The 23476-nt window shown below is 43.0% G+C and overlaps 1 protein-coding gene across 3 annotated transcripts in view; it reads right to left on the bottom strand.

The window, feature by feature from the left end:
* FRMD4A (FERM domain containing 4A) overlaps window positions 1-23476 on the bottom strand; it is a 682989-nt gene that overhangs the window by 528457 nt on the left and 131056 nt on the right. The window contains exon 1 of one of the 3 annotated variants that reach the window (XM_074405014.1): window positions 1255-9372. The exons of the other annotated variants lie outside the window; for them this stretch is intronic. Coding sequence (XP_074261115.1) covers window positions 1255-1287 — 33 coding nt within the window. The 5' untranslated portion in view covers window positions 1288-9372. Of the gene's footprint in view, window positions 1-1254; window positions 9373-23476 lie in introns of those variants that run through there. 3 annotated transcript variants of the gene reach the window in all.

The raw sequence follows: 23476 nt of genomic DNA, 5'->3' as shown, positions 1-23476 counted from the left end.
AGCACTTTAGCTACCTGCCCAGTGAGAACAAACGGGTCACCAAGGGGATCTCAAAGAAGATCTGCCAGTCTGCTGAAGGGCTGGAGTTAGAGCCTTTGTAACAAACTCTCACTTGAGGCTGTCCTTCTAATGAATGACTCTCAGAGACTGGTGAACATAACAGAGACGGGAAATTCTTGCAAAGGATGGGGGTGTCTTCATGCACAAGACCTACTTCTAACATTCTCTGAAAACATTGTGGTCAGGCTCATTAACCAGCAGGAAAAACAAAAAACAAAAAACAAAAAACGTTCAATGACAAAAGAGTCTATCTGTGTCCAAATCATTAAACAGGTCATCAAAGAGATGAGGTAAATCAAAGCCTTATACTATTGACTTTAACTCTGCTGTCTTTAGAGAGCTATTTGCCCCCTGACTTTTTTTTTTTTTTTTTGAAATTTCTGATTAAGAAAAGTACTATTTCTAGCATTGCTGAAAACTTGGACCTCTCCATTTAGAGTGATAGGTAAATAGAGCAGATATCAAATAGCACCTTCATCATCTGAGCTTCTAATGGAAAACCTCGCATTCAAATCATCCCTTGAAAGTGAAAAAGCAAACTCCAGCCAAGAAGAACAAGTGCTTAGAGTCTTTAAGAGACTAAAACCAGTTTCCCGTGAGCATGTCTAAACGTTTCAGGACCAAGTTCAAGGTGTCAGGCTAGTGCAGTGCCCTGAAATCTCTTCCGCGGGTCTGCCAGTCTTCCCAGAACACATTGGCCTCCAGAATGCATTAACCTACTTTCTGCAGAGAGGATTCCCTGGTCCTCCCGCTCTGAAGAAGAGGAGGAAGAGGAAAGAGGCGATTTGAAGTGGGAGCTGGACACACTCTTTGCCTTAAACGTGTTACTCCTCCTGCTAAACAGCAACGCAGGCGGAGAAACTGGTACTTCCTGCAAACGAACAGCTCCGAGGGTTGCACGGCCCCAAATCAGGAGTGATTGGAAATCCTGCTAAAATATGGCTGTCTAATCAACCGAGAGGCGAACTCATTTACTGAGAGGTTCCCATTGTCCACGCTGACAGATGGCTCGCTCCCCGCCTGCCTCCCCTTCCCCTCAGGCCGTGCAGGCAAGCCTATTCTTTGAGGCATCCAGTTGCCACCGCCAGCCTAGTTCTGAAATAAGACAAAAGCTCCGCGAGCCTCCTCCCATGCACAGAGCCTTTTCTGTCCCTCCAAGCAGAAGCAAAGGAAATCCAGATCCACTCGGCTTACCTTCGTCCTCATCGGAGACAGGAGCCCTTCCATGGTGGCAGAATCCGCATGCCAGCTGCTGCCTCCCGCAAGTTACTCTCGCCGTGCCGTGCGCCGGGCTTAAGCATCCCACATGAAAAGAGCCATGTCGGGAGCCGCGGCGGCTCCCCTCTCCCGGGTGGCGCCTCTGCACCGCCACCCGGTCTAACTTGAATCCCCAGCGCCTGCAAAGCACGGATCCTGGAGAAGCCTGTTCCTCTCCTCGCCCTGGTCCCCGCTCTCTTTCTCCCTCTCCCGCGCTCTCTCTCCTCCCTCTCTCTCCTCCCTCTCTCTTTCCATAATCTGCCTACAGCTCTCTGTGTACCCTGCTCACTTGACAAATGATCTCTGTCTTAGGTAACGCATTTGAGCCAAGAAAAGTGATCTGAACCAACCCACAGGGCAGCTCATCCAGGGCAGGAGGCGAGGGGGGCTGAGCTTTGCGGGAGCATCCAGTGGCTTTGGCTCTGTAGCTTGTGCTCTCTGGAGCTGATAGCACTGCTGCATTTGCTCCTTCGTTCATTCATTCATTCACTCACTCACTCATTCATTCATTCATTCACTCCTCTCCTAAGAAATGAGACCCCCACAGGCATGAGTCTAGTCGACACCATTACTGAGCTGCTTTTCTGGTTTGTGTACAGAAACCTGTAAAGGAAATCCCACCACTTGGGTATTTCTGAATACCCATGTTTAGCCCAGTGTCAATTTCACATCTGGATAGTTAACTGGATTTTTTTTTTTTTTTTTTTTTTTTTTTTTTGCAGTTTGGCCTGATGTCTAGAGGCATATACTGTGGCCTCTTTTTAGAGAAAGTTTCAGAAACAGATTTATGGACTCTGTTCCTGAACAGTTGAGTATTAAAAAAATAAGAGAGTGTGTGTGTGTGTGTGTGTGTGTGTGTGTGTGTGTGTGCTGTCCACAAATAAATCAGGATTGACTATTTCATTCAGCATTGCTGGTCACTTTGAAAAAATAGACAATGAAAGAAAAATTGCAAAGACCTAGGTCAAAGCATAATGCAGTTGAAAAGATGAGATTTTTCTGAACTTCTTTATGCTTGAGGAATTTTCTCTGTGAGAATAATTCAACATCTCTTCTTAACTGGTCACTCTTTAAATGTGACTACACACATCTGTGGCATTACCAAGGTGCCAGGACACTTTTACATCATATATGTGACACGTGCGTACCATGCATGAACCTGTCGATGTGATTTAAGGCAGATGCCCCAGTCCCTCGCCCTTCTTTCCATCTGCAGTTCTTGTGCTCATGAGACATCCCCAAGATAGGCTGAGCCACTCTGTCCTCCAGATGGAATCACAGACTGGTCCCTGCCCCGGCCTCTTCCTCCATTGATGTTTTTCATCCATAATTAACATACTTCTTCTCCTCCAGTTCACACATCAGTGCTCTAAAGAACTTCAGAATCTACACCAACTCCACCTCTTGATCTCCTCCTTGATATTCTCCACTTGTTTCTTTCTTTCTCTTTCTTTCTCTGTCTCTCTTCTTTTCTCTTCTCTTCTTCTCTCTGTCTTCTTTTATCTTCTCTTCTTCTCTCTCTCTCTCTTTCACAGGGTCTCTGTCTGTTGCCCAGACCAGAGTGCAGTGGTGCAAATCATACCTCACTGCAGCCTTGAACTCCAGGGTTCAAGAGATCCTACTGCCTCGGCCTCCTGCATATCTGGGACTGTAGGTGTGCACCACCATGCCCAGGTAATTTTTAAATGTTTTTATGGAGATGGGGTCTTGCTATGTTGCCCAGGCTGGTCTCAAATTCCTGGCCTCAAAAAATCCTTCTACTTCAGCCTCCCACAGTGTTGGGATTACAGCTGTGAGCTACCACCTGGGGTTCAATTTTCTATTCTTAACTCTTTCTCTACTTCACCTTAGGTGCAGGCCACAACATCCTTCTCACTTAACCAGACATGTACATCCTTTGACCAGAGTCATAGCATCCTGACAAATCTGTGGATCCAACATATTGAGTGCAACTTGCTGTCCTTACATAAAAGATGATTGCCATTTCTGGGGGCCTCTGATCCTTATTTCTTTGGTATTGAGTTAAACAATGCTTCTTATTTTGTAGCAGTGTTTGGGATTCCTTAATCTTTTCTTCTATTCATGAAGTCATTAAAAATAGTTGTAAGGCACCTACTATGTGCTGGAAGCTGTTCTTGCTCAGAAGATATAGTGGAGAATAGTGCAGACAAAGGCCTTGTTCCATTTGTCTATATTTTATAGTAGCTTTGATGCAAAACCCAGCCAACTCCTCAATCTCTTCCATCGATCACTGCAGTACTCACATCAACCTCTCCCTATGTTATTGGGCTTCTCTGTAGGACTGTAAACCCTCTGATGTGACTTTCATTTTCAGTCCAGTGCCATTCTCTTTGTGACTCTTCTCCTACCTGGATACCCATGATCAACTTTCTCCTAGGAACTAAAACACTCTATTGTCTCCATAAGAATCTCATTTCCTCACCTGCATTTTTTTTTTTTTTTGAGACAGAGTTTCATTCTGTCACCCAGGCTGGAGTACAGTGGCACACTCTCAGCTGACTGTAATCTCTGCCTCCTGAGTTCAAGCGAATCTCCTGCTTCAGCCTCCTAAGTAGCTGGGATTGCAGGTGCATGCCACCATGCCCAGCTAATTTTTGTATTTTTAGTAGAGACAGGGTTTCACCATGTTGGCTAGGATGGTCTCCATCTCCTTCCTGACTTTGGAATCTGCCCACCTCCCTAAGTGCTGGGATTACAGGTGTGAGCCACCATGCCTGCTCTCACCTCCATCTTTAATTCTCTTCTCTCTCCTCTTCCCCAGACCCTTCCTCTATTTTCTCAAAGTCTTCATTTTTCAGCGTCAGGGGAGGAAATCGCTTGCGTTTACTCAGAACAGAGATGCCATTTCTCATCCTCTCCAGTTATGGGCCCTGGACCATTAAAACAACTCGTTATCCCACTCGCTGCTGAGACACTGCCCATGCCTTGTGCCCTATTGAGCTTCCATCCTGCTTGATTCTTCAATAACTAGAATAGGCTACATCCATTATTTGCTTTTTTTACTTTCCACAAGTCTTTTCTGAAGCACTCTGCACTGTTTGTGGTATGAACGGGTTCATGAACAGGTTCGTGTGGTTGGCACCCTTTCTAACCCCAGAAAACCCTCTCATCAGAATTTCCAATCACATTCCTTCCTCCTTCTTCTTTTTTTTTTTTTTTTTTTTTTTTTTTGAGACAAAGTCTTGCTCCGTTGCTCAGGCTGGAGTGCAGTGGCATGATCTTGGCTCACTGCAATCTCTGCCTCTTGGGTTCAAGCGATTCTCATGCCTTAGCCTCCACCACGCCCAGCTAATTTGCTATATTTTTAGTAGAGACAGGGTTTTGCTATATTGGCCAGGCTGGTCTTGAATTCCTGGCCACAAGTGATCTGCCCACCTTGGCCTCCCAAAGTGCTGGGATTACAGAAATTTGCCACTATGCCTGGCCCCAGTCATGTCCCCTTCTCAAGAATTTTCTCCTTGATATTAAAAAAAAAAAAAAGTCTCTGGTATGATTGCTTACCTGACCCCCTGCCTCCTGGCCCTCTGTAGTCTCTCTGGCCCTCAATCTCCCAAGAGGTGTGTTCAAAGTGGATAGAAAAGAGGGGGGGCTATGTCAAGGTTAAATAAAATTAGACTGATGGCATATTTAAAGCTGGTTGTTTTCTGAAACACTCCACATAGATTTTGGAAACAGAACAGCTTTCCTGAGCCAAAGGAAAGGACGTTCGGGTGTTATTTGGAATGTTCTGTAGAAGTGCACCACTTAGGGAAAGTAGAACTTTTCTCATTGTTTACACACCAGCCCTATAACTCCTGGAGCCTGGGGTTGTTGATAATAATTTCTTTAACGGTCTGAGAGGTCCCTGACTAAACCAAACCCCTGGAATCAATAGGACCTTGAACCAATCAATGAGTTCCTGAGATGATGCTGATATTGACGGTAAAGATGAGAATGGCAATAGCTGTTGAATGCCTACCTGTGACAGGCACAGGCCTAAGTGATTTCATGCAGTAGTTCACACAATTCCCTGACCCCCCTGCCTCACGAGGGAGTTACCATTCTTACTGCTATAATGCAGAAGCTTCAGCTGAGTAATTCACCCACACAGCATTCAGTTCAACAAAACCACTGCTAGTGCACTATTTCCGCCTTGTCTAATTTCATTAAAAATATTCCCCACCAACATAAGACATATAAATACTTAAAAGTTCATTTTACATTTCTGTTCTTTATTAGTCAGGGGCTGCAAAGTAAGCATTTGAAACTGTATTATTTCAGGCTATTACATTAACTCTGACTTCATTCACTTATGTATTCAGGAAATCAATATTCGTTGAACATCCACCTCAAGCCAGGTTCTGTGTCAGACACTTACCAAGTGCAAAGTCTTGTGTTTATCAAAGATAAACATTTATAAGATGGAGCATACTAGTCTATTTATCACTTATCATTTCCACGTTCTTTAGCTACCGACGACCACATCTTTTATGTCTTGTGTTAAGTACTTGGATTGCTGCAGGGTGAGAGGGGCACAAGGAGAGGGATGGTGGTGGGGATTAGGAAATATTTTAACCTGGGCAATAAACGTCAGTGAAGAATAATTGTCAGATCGTTAGGCACCTTAACACCCTTGACATTGATCAATGTTGCCGAAGTATTCAGAAGCGAGAACAATTTGCATTTTTGCCTCCCAGATTTCTTTGAATTAGGGCACTCTCTGCTTGCAATTTACCATCTGGGATTAACCCAAACTTAGAGAAAAAAGTCAATAAATATCAAGTAGGTATACACTGGTGAAATATCAATTAAGTTTACACTGCAAGAGAAAGGGAGTCTTCTCTGAAATCTGACTTAAGGAATTTCTACTCTGTGCTGGGTGGGCTTCTAACCAACAGAGGAAAACTCCCTGGACCAAGGCACCTCTCTCAGCAAATGCCCTTGTCCTTTAAGCTATCCTTCTTTCATATTTTGATGTTAAAAAAGAGAGAGAAATAACAACTTCCTAATAAACTTCTCTAGACTAGAGCACTTGTAAATGTCACAAAGGCTATTAGGTATGTCATGGTTGGAGGCTCTGGTTTTCCATCTCTTGTGCTTAAACAATGACCCTTTCTTCCCCACCCATTTTTTTTTTTGCCATTTTTGAGGTTAATTTCTTCAGGCCCCTTACAGTCTCTAGAGATCATAGCTAGTTGCACAATTAAGGTTTCTTATCTGGGGTTGCAGTGCCTGTGTCATAAACAGCTTATGATTTATTAAGGTAAGAGGATTATGACCTGACCACCATCAAGGCTTTACCCTCTGTGACCTGCTCATCACTCTTTACTTGTTTTAGAAATATCTTCATCAAGTTTTAGGCTTTGGGATGATAATGGATAGAAAAGGCCTTCTTTCTGGATCAGTTGCAGATATCTTGGGTAATACTGAAAGAGTTACTTAACTAACACAAAAAATCTCCTTCCCTGTTTTTCTCTCTACCCCAACACTCCTAAGTCACACATATTTGCTCTGATTTATAATATAAATAACCAAACCTAGCACAGAGAAAATTTCCACTTGCTACATACTAAAGTGCTCAATGAAAATTGTGATTTGATATTTAAGTGCTTGAATTTATGCATGTCTAGGTAGGAGTAAACATTCTTTAAGTTCTCACAATACAAAATTACATAGCCATTAACATTCTTTCAAAGTGTTTTTACATGCGTTTGCCTTTTTAAAAACCTCACAATGATCCCATGAAATGTGGCAGGGATCCTCATTTTACAAGACTGGACAGATGAATAGAAAAAAGTAATATTTATTAAGCATCAGCTTTGTTCCAGGGTTCCAGCTGAGTACTCTTCAGTGAGGTCATCTCACTTAATTTTCACAGGTGTATTATTATTCCCATTTAACAGATGATGACCTGAGATTGAGATAATTAAGTATGGTAGTAGATAACATGATTTGGTCCTGATTATTCATACATTTTGTTAACCATGCAAGTTGCCATGTGACTTTGCCACCCTCTCTTTTTTCCCCAAGTATGGATAGAATGGATAGCTAAGGTGGTACAAGCAGAATTTTGAAAATGCCCATGGGAAAGATACACCCAGGCTAGTCTGCTGATTCCAGCAGGAGGATGAGAAAGGACCCAACCTCCATTAGAGACTTATGAGCAAGCCAGAAAATCACAAATGAGTGAGACCAGCCAAGATCAGCTGAGCCCAGCCGATGTCAGCAAAACTCTACAATCTTCTGAAAAACCAATGCCTCCTACTGTGTAGCACCAGGCATTGCATTTGTTATGCACCCAATGGATATGATTCCTAATCCAAAACAAGAGTTCCTAAACAGTAGAGCTGACTAGGACCCCAAGCGCAGGGTTTTCTCACTCCAAAAATTTCAAGTTCTTCCAATGCTAACATTTCTGCAGTTCACCCATGCAGAGTGACACGTTGTATGACTACTAAAGTATTTTCCAGACCTCGAGATCAATGTCTAAGCTCCAAGGCACGCATGCTGGCCCTTCTATGTTATTGGATGTCAAGTACAGGATCTACTGTATTTTATTTACAATCGTTTAAAATTGTGGCACACTGGAGAAAATGTGGTATTAGGTTCTCTGCCTTGGTTGATCAGTCATCTCGTCTTTATGATCTTTTAGACTCTCTGCCCCATTTTCTAAAGAACAGCGGTTGCCTAAAGTTATCAGCAATTGGTACAGAAGTTAATTGGAATCAAGCCCTTGGAGACTTTTTCCTTCAGCAGTTCTCGCCTTTCTGAAAAAGTGCCTCACACTGGGAAAAATAAAACTGCTTTTTTTCATTATCATAAACACTTCAGCTGGAAATGGTTCTCTACCTGCTCCGATGTTGTGCGAAAACATTTAAAGAGCACAGTGACAATATTTTGCAGTGTTTGAAAAGAGGTATTTCCTCTTTTTTCTTTTTCTTTTTTTTTTCCCCCTTAAGGTTTGTGGTTTAAGTGCTTTTGTCAAGAGGGAGAAGAAAACTGACAGCTGCTTCGGCCCCAGATCGTTGCTCCTGTGTTTGCTCAGACCTCTGGGGGCTCAGAGAAGGAGAAAGCCTAGAGACGGGCATCTGGGTGGAAGCATGGCCTCCTCCTTCCCATCCTCACAGAGGGGAGCAGTTGGAGTTCTGCAAAGTTAGCATGCGGGGTAGCATTTTTTAGGCCTCCTGCTTTTGCTGGATTATTTCCAAGCTCCAGACTAAAGAACAGTGCTGATGGAAATTATGTAGGGAAACATTTTTTAATTTTTGACAAATAAAACTGTATATAGTTTGGGTATAAAATGCAGTGTTCTGACATATATATGCATTGTGAAATGATTACCATGAAATTATATATTTTTTGAGACAGGCTCTCATTCTGTTGTCCAGGCTGGAGTGCAGTGGCATAATCACAGCTCACTGCAACTTCCACCTCCTGAGCTCAAGCTATCCTCCTGACTCAGCCTCCCCAGTAGCTGGGACTACAGGTGTGCACCATCACACTCAGCTAATGTGTGTATTTTAAGTTGAGATGGGGTTTTGCCATATTGATCAGGCTGGTCTTGAACTCCTGAACTCAAGTGATCTGCCCCCCTGGGCCTCCCAAAGTGCTAGGATTACAGGTGTGAGCCACGGTGTCCAGACTACATTTTTTTTCTTGCTATTTCTATCAAAATCATCAGGATTGCCAGGACTTCCTTGGACAAACCACTTTCAAAACCTTTGTTTATTTGTAGCTTTTTCTCTACAAGAGGCAACCCCAACACTACTACCAAACTGCCCTATAACAGTTTATCAAACCTGGACTGGGAGGGGACAAAAATGATAGTGATCAATGGAGATGGGAAATGACACACTTTCTGCCTCTGAGACTTCTTTGAACTCTCAAGCTGCATTTTTAAAGAGAGAGAGAAAGAGAGAGAGAGAGACTGGGTACAGTATCACATGTCTGGAATCCCAGTGCTTTTGGAGGCTGAGGCAGCAGGATTGCTTGGGGCCAGTAGTTCAAGACCAGCTTGGGTAACACAACAAGACATTGACTCTCCAAAAAAAAAAAAAAAAAAAAAAAAAATTAGCCAGGCATGGTGGCACATGCCTGTAGTTCCAACTACTTGGAAGGTTAAGGCAGGAGGAGAGTTTGAGCCTAGGACTTTGAGGCTGCAATGATCTGCGATTGTGCTACTGCAATCCAATTTGGGCAACAGAGTGAGACAAGACGAAAGTAATTTTTTTCTCTAATTGGCCCATCTCGCACGGTGGGGGTATGAAAGAGACCCCCATCTTCTACCCTAAAAGTAATTCACGAACCCCTTGGTACAGGGATGCTCCTAGGTTCCTTCAAGGTGGACACATGTGCTGAGAACATCCTTCAAGGCAGGTTGGACCAGTGGCTCTGCCCCAAGCTCTCCAGGATGAAGAGGACAGGTAAAGGCTGTTGAAGAACTCCAAGGACTGCAAGTAATCCCTTCAACCTGCTGAACTTTACTGAGTGAGAACTAGCAGGAGGGCTGAACAATTCCAGTGGAAGAAAAGGTTGGGGGAAGGACTAATTTCACCTGGGATTGTCAATTACGCTGCTTCGAGGGAAATCCTGTTTTTGAAACTTCGACCAGCTGGAGGATGTTAGGATGTTGGCACGTGTGGTTGTCGTAAGCAGGATGGGGTGGAGACATGTGGGAAGTGAGAGGACTTTAAAGAGAGAGACTGACCCATGGCAAAAGGCTCAGAGCCAGGCAATAACATATTCGAAGAGAAAAACAAGAACACTGAAGTTTACAGAGTGCTGACAAGTGATCTCCAGATTATATGGTCTCAGATTCGATTTTTCTAAATGTAAAACCTAATTTACACCTCACTTTACTTGAAAATATTTATGTGTCATCCACAAATGAAATAATGTGCAGGCAGAGTTCACTTTACATCATTAGTGGTGTCTCAGAAAGTTGCACATTAATTTATTTAGAAAGCTGCAGGAAATTCCTTCATGTTATTAAAGCTCATTCTTCTAAGTTATTCTAATTTTATAAGTTGGAATGGGCCCTACCTGCATAGTATCTGATGGTCCCTTTAATTAACAGTGCTGGGATTGCCTAATAATGGGATTATGTTTACAATGTGACCTTTCAAACAATTAATGTGCCTCAATGTGCATTATTTTCATAGCTCTAAGGAGTTTTCTTTTTTTCTTTTTTCTTTTCAAATGACTCCTGTGTCTTAAATTTCCTTGGCCAGCTTCAACCTGAGGCATAGAGGAAAGTAATTGCTTGATTCAATTTCTCACTGTGTCAAAATAAAGAAATTAATGATAGATATTGATGGGCATCTTTTATCCCCAATCCTGGAAATGCATTCAGTTTTGCAAACTGAATCTTAATCATGATATCTAAATATGTTCATTGAAAGCAAAACTACTGTCTTTTAAAAATGTTCATAATTAGAGACACTCGTGCCTGAGGTCACAGAGTCAGCTGGCATTTTGATCAGGTGTGAAGAATATTCCTGCCTCAATTTTAATAAGACATGGTTTTTCTGACTCAGAACCTCAGCACAACCTAAGAAACCAAACTTTGTGAAAAGTATTGACTGTAAACACCACGGTAATTATAAGAACTCAGGGAAATCATGAGATATGGAGGATAGCTCCGTAAACGAAGGCTTAATTTTAAAATTTTGCTGTGGTTTCTAAGCATGTTTTTACCTGGTCATGGTTTATAGAAAGGAGTTGGACCTTCTAAATGCAGATCACCAAAGTGCTTACACCTGAACCATTTTCTTTTTTCTTTCTTTCTTTTTTTTTTTTTTGAGACAGAGTCTTGTTCTGTCACCCAGGCTGGAGTTCAGTGGTGTGATCTCCGCTCACTGCAAACTCCGCCTCCTGGATTAAACTATTCTCTGGCCTTAGCCTCCAGAGTTGCTGGGATTACAGGTGCACATCACCACACCCGGCTAATTTTTGTATTTTTTGTAGAGAAAGCGTTTCACCTTGTTTGCCAGGCTGGTCTGGAACTCCTGACCTCAAGTAATCTCTTACCTCGGCCTCCCAAAGTGCTGTGATTACAGGCATGAGTCAAGACACCTGGCTCCTGAACCCATTTTCTATACCTAGCTTGTTGAGTAATCTTGGATATTTGTCTACCTTCTCTTAGCCAACTTTCTATTCTACTAATTTTTTTTTAAAACGGGGAAATTACTACTTCTCCAGTGGTTAAAAAAGGTTTTTTTTTTGTTTTGTTTTCTTTTGTTTTGTTTTTTCAATTTAAGGGAATTTGCTTGCTCAACAAAGGCTGAAGTGCTTTATTCAAGGCTCCATGCCCATCTCCTGAGGAGCCTCTGAATGTTCCCAGAAGCACATGCCCAGGCTGGGCAAAGCATGGCTTCTGTTTCACCTCTCTGTGAAATCAATCCCCTTAAGCTTTCTTTCAAAGCAGCCCAGATGTGTGCCTCACAGGCTACAAGTCAGACGAAAGAAGAGAAGTTTGGAGAATAAAGGCGCATTTTCTTATTTATGTGTATTTTCTTCTTGAAGGAAATGATAGATTTCCTTACCACATCCTCTCGCACAGCCGGCCCGGATACCACTGTGCGGGTACGATGGACCGTAAACAAACACGACCACGAAGTTCATGTCGGGTGCTTCCCTTTCATGTCCGAATTTGTTTAGACAGTTACACAACCAGAGAACTTGGAATGAAAGAAAACAATGCCCAGGAGAAAGGAATGCTTTGAATCTAGGTCCTGGAGCCTTGATACTTTCTCTTTGTTAAATCAACCCAAGGCTGCTCCATATGCTGATCATCTTTTGCCAATGTCTGTGTTTGAACAGGTTTTCCCAGGCATATAGCTCAGAAAGAACCTTTCATCCTACTTTTCCTGTTATGTGTATAATGTGGTGTAGCCCAAAGCCACTGTGGGGGCTAATTTGCATGTCTATTTCAAGAAGCCCGGAAACTATTTGCATAAGACTCTTGCTTCCTGAGAGATCCCAGCAGAAGGATTTAAGATAGAGTCTTTCATTTTTTTCATTTAGTTCTAGACATCCACAGTGAGAGATCTATGTGCCTAAACTCCAACATCTGTAGAGCGCTCATGAAAAGCCGTACCACCCTAAGAGGAAGGAGAGCTACGACAGATGAGGAAATTGCGGCAGGGAAGGCTGAGAGAATTTTGGCAAATCCTGTAGTTTTTCTGGTCAAACTTCTGCGAGTTTGTCTAAGGCTATGGAAGCATAGAACAAGATCACCAGAAATTCAATGTCTTCTGGCAGGGGAAGAAAATAGGTATGATGACTCGGACGGAACATACTTCATGTGTAGGAAACTCTAAGGGCAGTTGTTAGCTTTACAGGTGGATGAGAGAGGGGCTAGCAGCTGCCTGAGAGTGGCGTTTTCAGCAGTTCTAGAGGGAAGGATGATGATAGCAATAGAGAAAGCCAGTACCAGCCAAAGCAACAGAGAAGTGCCATTCAGACTAGTCCTGTGGGGAACGAGGTGGGCAGGGCCCAGCAGAAGCAGCCATGGCCAGCTTTCCTACAGAGTGGGATAGAATGGCAATGGCCACAGGGCCGAGAGAGACTTAGCAGCAGCTGCAAAGATGGTAGCAGGCAAGACCTGCAGGCGGAGCAGAATGATGTGCATCCAGTGAAATGAAAGGCACAAACCCAGAGGATCAAGTGCGCGGGGTCCCTGGTAATGGAGCCCTGGAGGTGGCGGAGGTTCTGGCTGAGACCTACACCATAAAAGAGACGCTAAAACCATAGTCCAAAGAGATGAAGACACCAATGACTGACGGAATCTCTTGAGCTTACAAAATTGCAGATTTAAAAAAAAAAGCAGCCAGGCATGGTGGCTCCCGCCTGTAATCCCAGCACTTTGGGAGGCTGAGGCGGGTAGATCACCTGAGGTTGGGAGTATGAGATGAACCTGACCAACACGGAGAAACCCCGTCTGCACTAAAAATACAAAATTAGCCAGACGTGGTGGTGCATGCCTGTAATCCCAGCTACTCGGGAGGCTGAGGCAGGAGAATCACTTGAACCTGGGAGGTGGAGGTTGCAGGGAGCTGAGATAGTGCCACTGCACTCCAGCCTGGGCAACAAGAGTGAAACTCCGTCTCAAAACAACAACAACAACAACAACAAAAACACAAACAAACAACTGGCCAAAATGCAAAAACTCCCTCCTCTTACAGGATAAGAAAACTGGCTGCAATTGATTGGAACCAATATGACCAACTAGAGCCTGTACTGAACCAGCTTGTGACGTCACAGTCTGAACTTCCGCCACACGTTTCACACTAACGTCCCCTGAATTTGCACAAGGGACCCATGAGGAGGCCTGAAGAGATAACTGCTCGTGCCCCAAAACTTTCTAGGTTTCCCCTTTCCTTCCACCAATCACCCACTAATCCCAGAATCCACCCCTAAACTTTTGCTGATGAAGTTACTCCCTTGAAGCCAGCAGAGGGAGACAGCTCCGAGCTGGACTCCTGTCTCCTTGGGAACAAAAAAAGCTTTGCTTTTCTCAAAAACCTGATGTCATAGTGTTGGCACACTGGGCAGTGATTGCTTTGGTTCCATGGTAAACACAATGGTCTAGGGACCCTGCTGCCCTCCTGTTCAGTCTCAGGTGACCCAGAGGCTAGACCATGCATCCTCTTCCTTCTTACCTATATTCATATCCTCATGAGAGAAGGGAGGGTTATATCACAGCCTCATGAGAGAAGGGAGGGTTATATCACAGCCTCATGAGAGAAGGGAGGGTTATATCACATCTTCATGAGAGAAGGGAGGGTTATATCACATCCTTACGAGAGAAGGGAGGGTTATCGGCCTCAGAGGATGCAGATGTTGTATTCAGCCCCAGGATTCTCAGGGGATCTAGCAAAGAAGACCACAGCTCTGACTGCTCGGGGTGGGGGGCGGGGGCCTGGATACAAGTTGTACCCTTAAAGAATACCCTTCTCTGCCCAGGATGGTGGTTCATGCCTGTAATCACAGCACTTTGGGAGGCCAGGGAGGGAAGATCACTTGAGCCCAGGAGTTTTGGGACCAGCCTGGGCAACATACTGAGACCCTATCTCTACAAAAAATAACAATATTAGCCAGGTATGGTGGTGCACATTCCTAGCTACTAGTCAGGCAGAGGCAACAGGATTACTTGAGCCCAGGAGTTTGGGGCGGCAGAGAGTTATGATCATGTCTTTGTACTGCAGCTTGGGTTATAGAGCGAGGCTTTGTCTCAAAAGAAGGAAGAGGGGAGGAACAAAGGAAGGGAGGGAGGGAGGGAGGGAGAGAGGGAGGGAGGGAGGGAGAGAGGGAGGGAGGGAGGAAGGGAGGGAGGGAGGGAGGGAGGCTCTTTACAACAAGAAACAGCTTGCATTCTATAAATGCAATGATGCAATTTCTTAAAGGCACTGTGAACCTAACTTCATGATACAAGATCATAGGATATTAGAGTCAAATTATGTATCAACTCGTCTATCATTTCACAGATAAGTAAATTGAGAGCCAGAGAGTTCAGTGACTTTTCTAAGATCACAGTGACTTTCCTAAGATCTTTTTTGGTCTTTCTTTTTCAACATACTACTGGCTATACGCGTCCTTTGTAAATGAAGGAACCAAGCCATCATGGAGGAATGACTTAGGGAACGCTCCGTGGACATTTGCTTCGACCTGTATCCCGTGTCTTTACCCCCAAACTGACACAGAAAAAGATCAGCCAGATACAGTGGCTGGGAGGGATCCCGAGAATCCTGTCACAGAGAAGGAACTCAATAAATACATGCTAAAATATTTATTTTGGGGGTTAGACATAGACTTGGGGAATTTGATTCCATAATTCACTAGAAGAAAAGAAAGATATAAAACAGAGCGATAAAATATGCCATTAGCTTTATGGGCCTTGGGGCTGTGGGGCTCCCAGTTTCCCCTGGAGATGGCGATGGGTGTCTTCAAGCAGTCCCACAATGCAATTTTCCTATCTCTAGTGTCTTATTGGGAAGATATCTCCACCTGCTTGTAGCTGCTCCATACTGAATACATCTAAAACTCCTCTCTAACCTTCTTTCTCCCAAAGGAGCTCTTTCCTTAGACTTTCCAGGTACAATCTCTGATGCTAATCTTTCATCTAGTCAGCCTTTTCTTTATGTAAAAATGACTTATTTCATTATTTGCCGGACTTTTTTTCACAAAATGCCTGGAATTAAATAAAAAATTCCTGGATTCTGAAGTCACCCTTACTGCACTCCTGCCTCTCCCCCTGTGCTGAGGACCCATGACCTGCCGCCCGGGCTCCTTCTGTGGTCTGGCTGCTTTTCTCAGATTTGTGTGCTTCCCTCCTTTATGCCCCTATCCAGAATCCAACCTTTAATCAAATAGAGAAAGCAGGCAAAGGCCGAATGTCCATTACTTAATACGTCCTCAATAGACATCAGCTCTCTTCAAAGTCCACATTAACTCCTTTTCTTGGCTGGGCACAGTGAGTCACACCTGTAATCCCGGAACTTTGGGAGGCTGAGGTGAAAGGCTCACTCGAGCCCAGGAGTTTGAGACCAGCCTGGGCAACATAGTGAGACCCCGTCTCTATGAAAAATCAAAAAATTAGCTGAGCGTGGTGACACATGCCTGTGGTCCCAGCAACTCGGAAGGCTGGGGTAGGAGGATCACCTGAGCCTGGGAGGTTGAGGCTGCAATGAGCAGTGATTACAGCACTGCCATCCAGTTTGGGCAACAGAGCGAGACTCTGTCTCAAAAACAAAACAGAACAAAATCCCCCAATAAGACAACTCCACACATGATGGCTCACACCTGTAATCCCAGCACTTTTAGGCAGGCAGATGACAAGGTCAGGAGTTCAAGATCAGCCCGATCAAAGTGGCAAAACCCCATCTCTACTAAAAATAGACAATTAGCTTGGTGTGGTGGTGCACACCTGTAATCCCAGCTGCTCGGGAAGCTGAGGCAGGAGAATTGCTTGAACCCAGGAGGCGGAGGTTGCAGTGCGCCGAGATCGTGCCACTGCGCTCCAGCCTGGGCTACAGACCAAGACCTCCATCTCAAAAAAACAAAACACACAAACAAAAAAAACACTACGTCTTTTCTGGGAGGCATTTCCTGAACAACCCAGCTCACCTCTGCTTATCTCCACAGCCTGTTTGACATTTAGCTCAAGTTTCCTTGTGCTGTTGTTATCTTTTAACCCTGAACTGTATTTTAACCTGCAAGCACAGAGTCTCACGGCTGTGTATTTCCACCTCTATGTATGGCATCCTGTAGGTAATAAGAGCTGAACATCTGCATCAGTGATGATGCTGCAGCATTGCTACAATGTCATCCTTAGCCCCAAACATGCCTACGCCACTGGCTCACCTTTAGAATCCCAATAGCAAAATGCCAGAAATGCAAGAATGTGAGTTGGAAAGGGGAGTAAGAGGAGGAAGAGAACGAATATTTACAGACTGCCTTCTCTCCTCAAAGTAACATTCTTTGTTCTTATATAAATGTCCTCTCATATAAAGAAGAAAATAAATGAAAAGAGGGAATTGATTCAGTCAGTGTGACAGACGTTAGTGTCATCACTTAGGACTGAAGCCCACAAACTTCTGACTCCCACTGAAAACGGTCTACGTCAAGGTGTGTTTAGACAGATCTTAACTCAGCCTGATGCTCATTAATGAGAAAGATGGCAAACGTGCTGGGAACCTGAGTTGGTATCAGTAGCATAAATTTGTAAATTTATCCTGTAAATTTAATGAGAGCTCAGGAGAGATTTCTGTCTGTCTTACTTATGCTTGCAAACTTCACAGAGTTCATTCTGACTCTAGGTTAACTCATGCAGCACCGTGATACCTCTCATACTTAAGCCTAAGTCAGTAAGTCAGGTTCTCCCCACACGTACACCACTTTCCAAAATACATTTGACGACACTTGTCTAAATGTTTCATAGACATTGCCCTCCAAGTAAGGAAAAGGTTTTGGTTATCACGCCCATTTCACAGACAGGAAAACTGTGGAACAGGTTCTGAGGCCACAGTACGTGCTTGCCCCAGCAGACTAGTTTGTTGTTCATCCTGAAGTGAACATGGTAGCTTCTTCATAGCGAACAACGACCCCTCTCATGTCGGTACACCTACCACTTCCAAGACAACTAACTGTGTTACCGGAAAAAGGGGCTCACTGCTGGATGTGCTAGAAGCCAGTACTATGACACCAGGTGTTTGGTTGGTTGGTTGGTTGGTTGGTTGGTTGGTTGGTTTTCGTTCATTTTTCAGAGTCAGGGTCTTGCTCTGTTGCCCAGGCTAGAATGCAGTGGCACCATTACAGCTCACTGCAGCCTCATCCTCCAAGACTCTAGTGATCCTGCCTCACAAGTAGCTGAGACCACCTCTGCCTCTCGAGTAGCTGAAACCACAGGCACGTGGTACTATGCCTGGCTAACAAATTTTTTTGTAGAGCTGGGGTTTTCTTGTGTTGCCCAGTCTGGTCTCAAATTCCTGGCCTCCAGCGATCCTTCTGCCTTGGCCCCCCAAAGTGCTGGGATTACAGATGTGAGCCACGACACTCATTATCCAATTATTCTGGATTTTTCAGAAAAGAAAAGCTTTATATTGCAAGTCTACTCACAAGGAGACAGGAGTCAAGCTCAAATCTGTCTATCTGTGCTGGCTTCAAGGCAGTATTTTTTATTGGAAAAGGTTCAGCGCATGTATTTGGGGATAAGCAGCTGAGCAGTGGGAGGAAGCAGGAGGTCTGCTAAGTCCTTGGGCATGCTCAGTTATCTCTTTGTGATGCCTCCCGGGGCCGTGTGTGCACATTTAGAGGAAGTTAGTGTGAAACCTGGTGGAAATTCAGGTTGTGACTTCATCAAGCTGGTTCTGCACGGACTCCAGTCAGCCATATTGGCTCCAGCTGACATTAGCCAGTTCTCTTATCTCACAGGTGGAGAGAGTTTTTGTGTTGCAGTAAGAAGTTTCTTTGCTTATGTGTTAACCTGCAAACTCAAGAATTTGTATTAGTTACTGGTTGCACTCTTGGGGGCATAGTCTCAGTTTCAGCTTTTCAGCAAGTTTTTTCTTATGTGTTATCCTGTAAGCCCAAGAAGTTAGTCACTGAATTCTTTAACTCTTTGGGATGTGGTTTCGGTTGGGCATCCCAAATAGAAGGGGTCCTCTGCTTTGAGAGAATTTTATCTGAATGGACACACAACTCATGAAACAATAATGCTTGAGAAAAAGCAATGGGTCATGGGGTCAAAGATGAACAGCTGACAGAAGCGCCAGCTCCATTGGGATTGGACCCAGGACCAATCCCAATAAAAGTCGTGTCCCATGACCCCTGATCTCCGCGTAGCTAATTAAGAAATACAATCAACTGCTCCTCTCTGTTTCCTATGCAGTACATCCACCATCATGTGCCTACACAAGAGAACAAAAAGTAGTATCGACTGTTGCTATGGAGACTCAGGAACCATGCGAATTGCCATGGCATCATAAAAGCAAAATTCCAATCATCAATCTTTAACTATAGGGCTGTTGAAATCTATCTCATATTTTTAGAATGTGTGACATTTAACACATTGATGAATATTTCCAGCCTCAGAATATAGTCCCTGCTTTCATATTTAGATAGAATTTTTCAGCTCAACTGGCTGGGATTTTTTTTTTCTCTCCTGGCAAATGCTTCATCTCCTCATGAGCGATTACAACTCTTTCTATACTTTCCTAGATGTTGCTTCATTCTTGCTTCCTGTTTTTTCTTTATTCTATAATTAAAAGTGTTTTCTCACTCACTGTCTGTCTCCACTTCCAGGAGACCACACATTCACATCCCTGGTTGACATTCCATCCAGGTTTTAATCTCCGCTGGTCTTAACTAATCTCACTTTAAGCCAGAGTTGCTAATAATCAACAATTCTGAGCCCCAGCCAAAGGTGTCCAGCTACCTCCTTGGTGACTATCCCTGAAGTTACCTTTTTAAGAATTGCTAACTGGGTTTTGCTTAGCTGTATATCCAGCAACATTTTGAATATAAGTGTGTATATACACACACCTGTTTTGTTTATCTCCTTTGAAAGATGTTAAGAGAGATTGATCAACTTGTTTAAAGTAACAGCTCTTATAACCTAATTAGCTTAGAAGCAAAAATGGGAAAGTTGTAAATATATATACATCAGGAAATATAAATTCACATAACAAAACTCTGCTAAAAGAAACCTGTTACAGTAGTGCACTATTATGTGATAAATTTCCTCCACATTCATTCTTCCAGCATCAGCCTCTTCAAATCTTCATGTGTATGTAAGAATCTTCTCCTTTTAATGTCTTTCCTTAAGAGAGCTTCAGGATCTCTTGGACTTATTTATTTTCATCCCCTCTTTAAACCTCTCCAAAGAAGAGCTTTCTTATTCCCTCCACAGTATTAGACAATAAGCTCAAGTACAGCAGTGAGCGTGGTATTACCAAGGTGTGATTTTATTCTGCGAGTTTCCAAGAATGAACATCTCTCCTCTAAGTTACTGAATTCTAAAACATAATGAATTCCTTGAAAGAGGCTTTAAGCATTTTTGCGTCATTTTTTTCTTCCAGGGGTCACCAAAGGATGATTTATTTATTCACTGTTGCATTTATAATCACCCCAATAGGCTGCAGTTGTCAGTGCTCTGTACACAGCAACGTGAACTAAATATATTTGCACAGACAGTAATGTCACAAAAAGAAATGAAGAATAACAGCCCATATTTGCTGACTCCAACATCAAGGACTGCACTGTTATCCTTGTCAATATCTAGGTCAAGTTAAATACTGTTTTCAGAAATTCTACTCTGGGGCTATTTTTATTTTTTATTTGAATGGGATTTCTGGTAATCATGATCTTGGGAAGAACACATTCTTACTTTGAGGATTTCTAAACACATTAGACTGTCTGTAAACCAATGAACAGAACTTCACCTTGCTTTTTCCCTGATAGGTTGCCTCTTAATTAATCAATCCATCAACTGAAAATAACGCACCAAGTTATATGCCGCACGTCGGGAACTGTGCAATGAAAGCATGAGCGAACGCTGGCTGACATTTTTACTTAACACTTTCGGGTCCAGAGACTGTCTTATCACCCAGAAACCAAAATTCCAGAAAACAGAAATGTCATATTTCATTGCTTTTTAATTCTTGCTGTTTTGCCGCCACACACACATACACACACACACACACACACTGAGTGTGCAATGAAAACTTGTGAAGTGAATGAAAAACCAGAAGGATGAATTCAGAACAAGACCCAGTCTGGTCTTTGAAGAACATACAATTTATCTGGGTAGAGAAGAGACCAGAAACATTCATAAGCAATAAAAGATGGCCTGGAAACCCATGCAACAGGGTGCAGCTAGGGATCAGCAGTTCTGGTCTACAAATTTAAAACAACTACAAATTCCAGGCTCCTCTCTCTAAGACACTGGCGGACTTCTTAGTTTGATACTGATGGAAATACATTGCTTCTTTCCGAGACGTCTTGGTCTCTAGAAGGTTCTGTTGTGAACACTGATCCATTTCGACCCATGTCCCCTGCTTCTCTGAATTTTTCCTGTTTCGAAGTTGATATACACAAACTATGGAAATTCCCTTTCTTTTTTAATTCCCTGAAGAACAGACTTTAAGACACAGAATGTCTATGCATTACATTTACATAACTAGCTATATGTGTTGGCAAAAGCACAAACCTGTAAATGAAGAAGACCCCAGGGGTTTCCTCTGTGATTTTAATTTTCATTTTTATACTTATCTTCATTTTGAAAATTTCCTACAATCAGCTTCTATAATCACAAGAGTAAAAACAAAAAGAAACAACAAAGCACTTTGGCGATGCGAGAACATTCCCTGATTCCTTCACTGACTCATCCATCTCTGCGTTCCTTCATTCACTCGCCAACCCTACTTATGCTCCTTTTACTTCTCACAGCACTATGCTGGGCATTGAGGGGAAAGGGGGTTAAAAAACAAAGAGCCTTCCATAATGTAACAAAATCTTTATATATTAGAGAATATGGGGAATCATGGTGTGACCAACTGTACAAGGAAGATTCATGTGAAGGTCTTGGTGAAAAAGATAATTCCAAAGGGTGAAAAAAAAATCTCTCCCATGGAGATTCTTCACATTACATGGTTCAACATAAGGGTTTATAAGGTTGTTTGTCCAACTAATGGAAATGCGCTTAATAAAACAATCTGACCTTGGGTAAGAATTCGCTTTTTACCGCATTACCGCTTTCATGTACATACATGAATGCATGCACCTATCAACGTGTCTTCTTTCCAACACTCATTAAATACGAAACAACCTGAAAAAAAAAAAAACAAAACAAAGAGGGTGCCAGGTGCAGTGGGTCACGCCTGTAATCCCAGGACTTTGGGAGGCCAAGGTGTGTGCATCAGGAGGTCTGGAGATGGAGACCATCCTGGCCAACGTGGTAAAACCCCCTCTCTACTAAAAATACAAAAATTCGCTGGGCGTGGTGGCACATGCCTGTAATCCTAGCTACTCGGGAGGCTGAGGCAGAAGAATTGGTTGCAATGAGCCGAGATCACGCCATTGCTCTCCAGCCTGGCGACAGAGCGAGACTCTGTCTCAAAACAAACACAGAAACAAAATAACAAAAAACGGGAGGCTCCCTACTTCAGGAACTGCTCGTTTCTGAGAAGTCAGCAGGATAAAGTTTCCAAAATCTCTTATTTTATGGTTGTCTCTCTTTTATCTCCTCAAAACAAATAAAAGTGTCCTTTGATTCAAAGAAAAATTATTCCATTTATAGTATTATTAATCTATATTATCTATCATATATCATTCATATTATGAATCTATGTACAATCTATTATTAATCTGTTAACAACATTATATTATTCTCTTGCACATGCCCTTTGAAAAATAGCTTAGCTGATTTTCAGATAGTTAGCTTAAAATTAGGAACTACATCTATGTCTTAGAGAAGTACCCCTATTTCATTTTAGATTGGTCAAAGTATTAAATCATCATCTGTTTCCTTACATTTTTTTCTTCATTCCTTGAAAGTTAAATAGCAATTCTTATTCTCTGGCAGGCTGACACAGAACAATGAGAATTAGCAGCAGTACTAGACGCTATTTCTTTCTCCCAAACATCAAAAATAATCTACCAGATTCCCCTGGCATTGCTTTTGATGTAGGCTAGATGTCTTAATTCTTATTTTTGCATGAGTAGAAACAGGTCCAGCATGTTTAAGGATATTACTGGTTAAAATCCAGCAAATTAGAAATGGAGAAAGCACCAGAAACCAAAGCTCCAGAATCTTGTTTTAGGAATTCAGTGGAATTTAAAAAGAAAAAAACATACCTAGGAGGGAGTCACAACTGCACGAGATAGTAAATCTTTCTGATAAAAGTAAATTGTCTCCCCTGTGCTTTCTTTCATTTAAAAAAACAAAACAAAAAAAAAACAAAAAAACAAAAAAACTCAGCTTCCATCAGAAAATAGCAGAGGGAAGTCGGACTGCAGTTAGAGACAGAAAACTACCTGTAAAGATTATTTCCCTAATGTTCCCCACTTACTCCATTCTCTCCTCATGTAACAAAAAACTTGCTCAGTTTTGACCATCAAGCCTGATTCTTCGTGCAGTGAGATCTCCAGGTGTCCCTGCTGCAGGGAGAGTCAAGCTGGGGCTAATCAGTTCCTTACATGATTGCCAGCAGGAAGGTGGTAGTATTCATGACTGCAAAGACCAGAATGAAACCAGCTCCTTCTCTGAGGACAAAGCCCAGGATAAGACGAACAGCAGCAACGCCTTGGATTCAGTGCACTGTGGCCTCCCGCGTGCAAACAGCTCAGGAAATGTTACACAGAAGGTGCCTGTTGTACAGGCTGTCTCAGTTTTTTTGCTTCTATCGGACCCATATAAACAAAGAATCTAAGCCTGGTAGTTCCTTACCACTTCACGACACTCTGAAATGTTTTCTTCAGCATATTTACAGAGTAGCTATCATATCTCTGTGTGAGCTTTTGTGAAAGATCAGTGGAGGCAGGCATCGACAAAGGCTTTTCCAGGGAAGGCAAGTTAGTTAAAATGGCCAGGAACTGGCCAGGTGTGGTGGCTCACACCTGTAATCCCAGCACTTCGGGAGGCAGAGGTGGGCAGATCATG

This window comes from Saimiri boliviensis, chromosome 8 (genome assembly GCF_048565385.1).
Source record: "Saimiri boliviensis isolate mSaiBol1 chromosome 8, mSaiBol1.pri, whole genome shotgun sequence".
Taxonomy (NCBI): domain Eukaryota; kingdom Metazoa; phylum Chordata; class Mammalia; order Primates; family Cebidae; genus Saimiri; species Saimiri boliviensis.
This window is presented reverse-complemented; position numbering and strand designations above follow the sequence as displayed.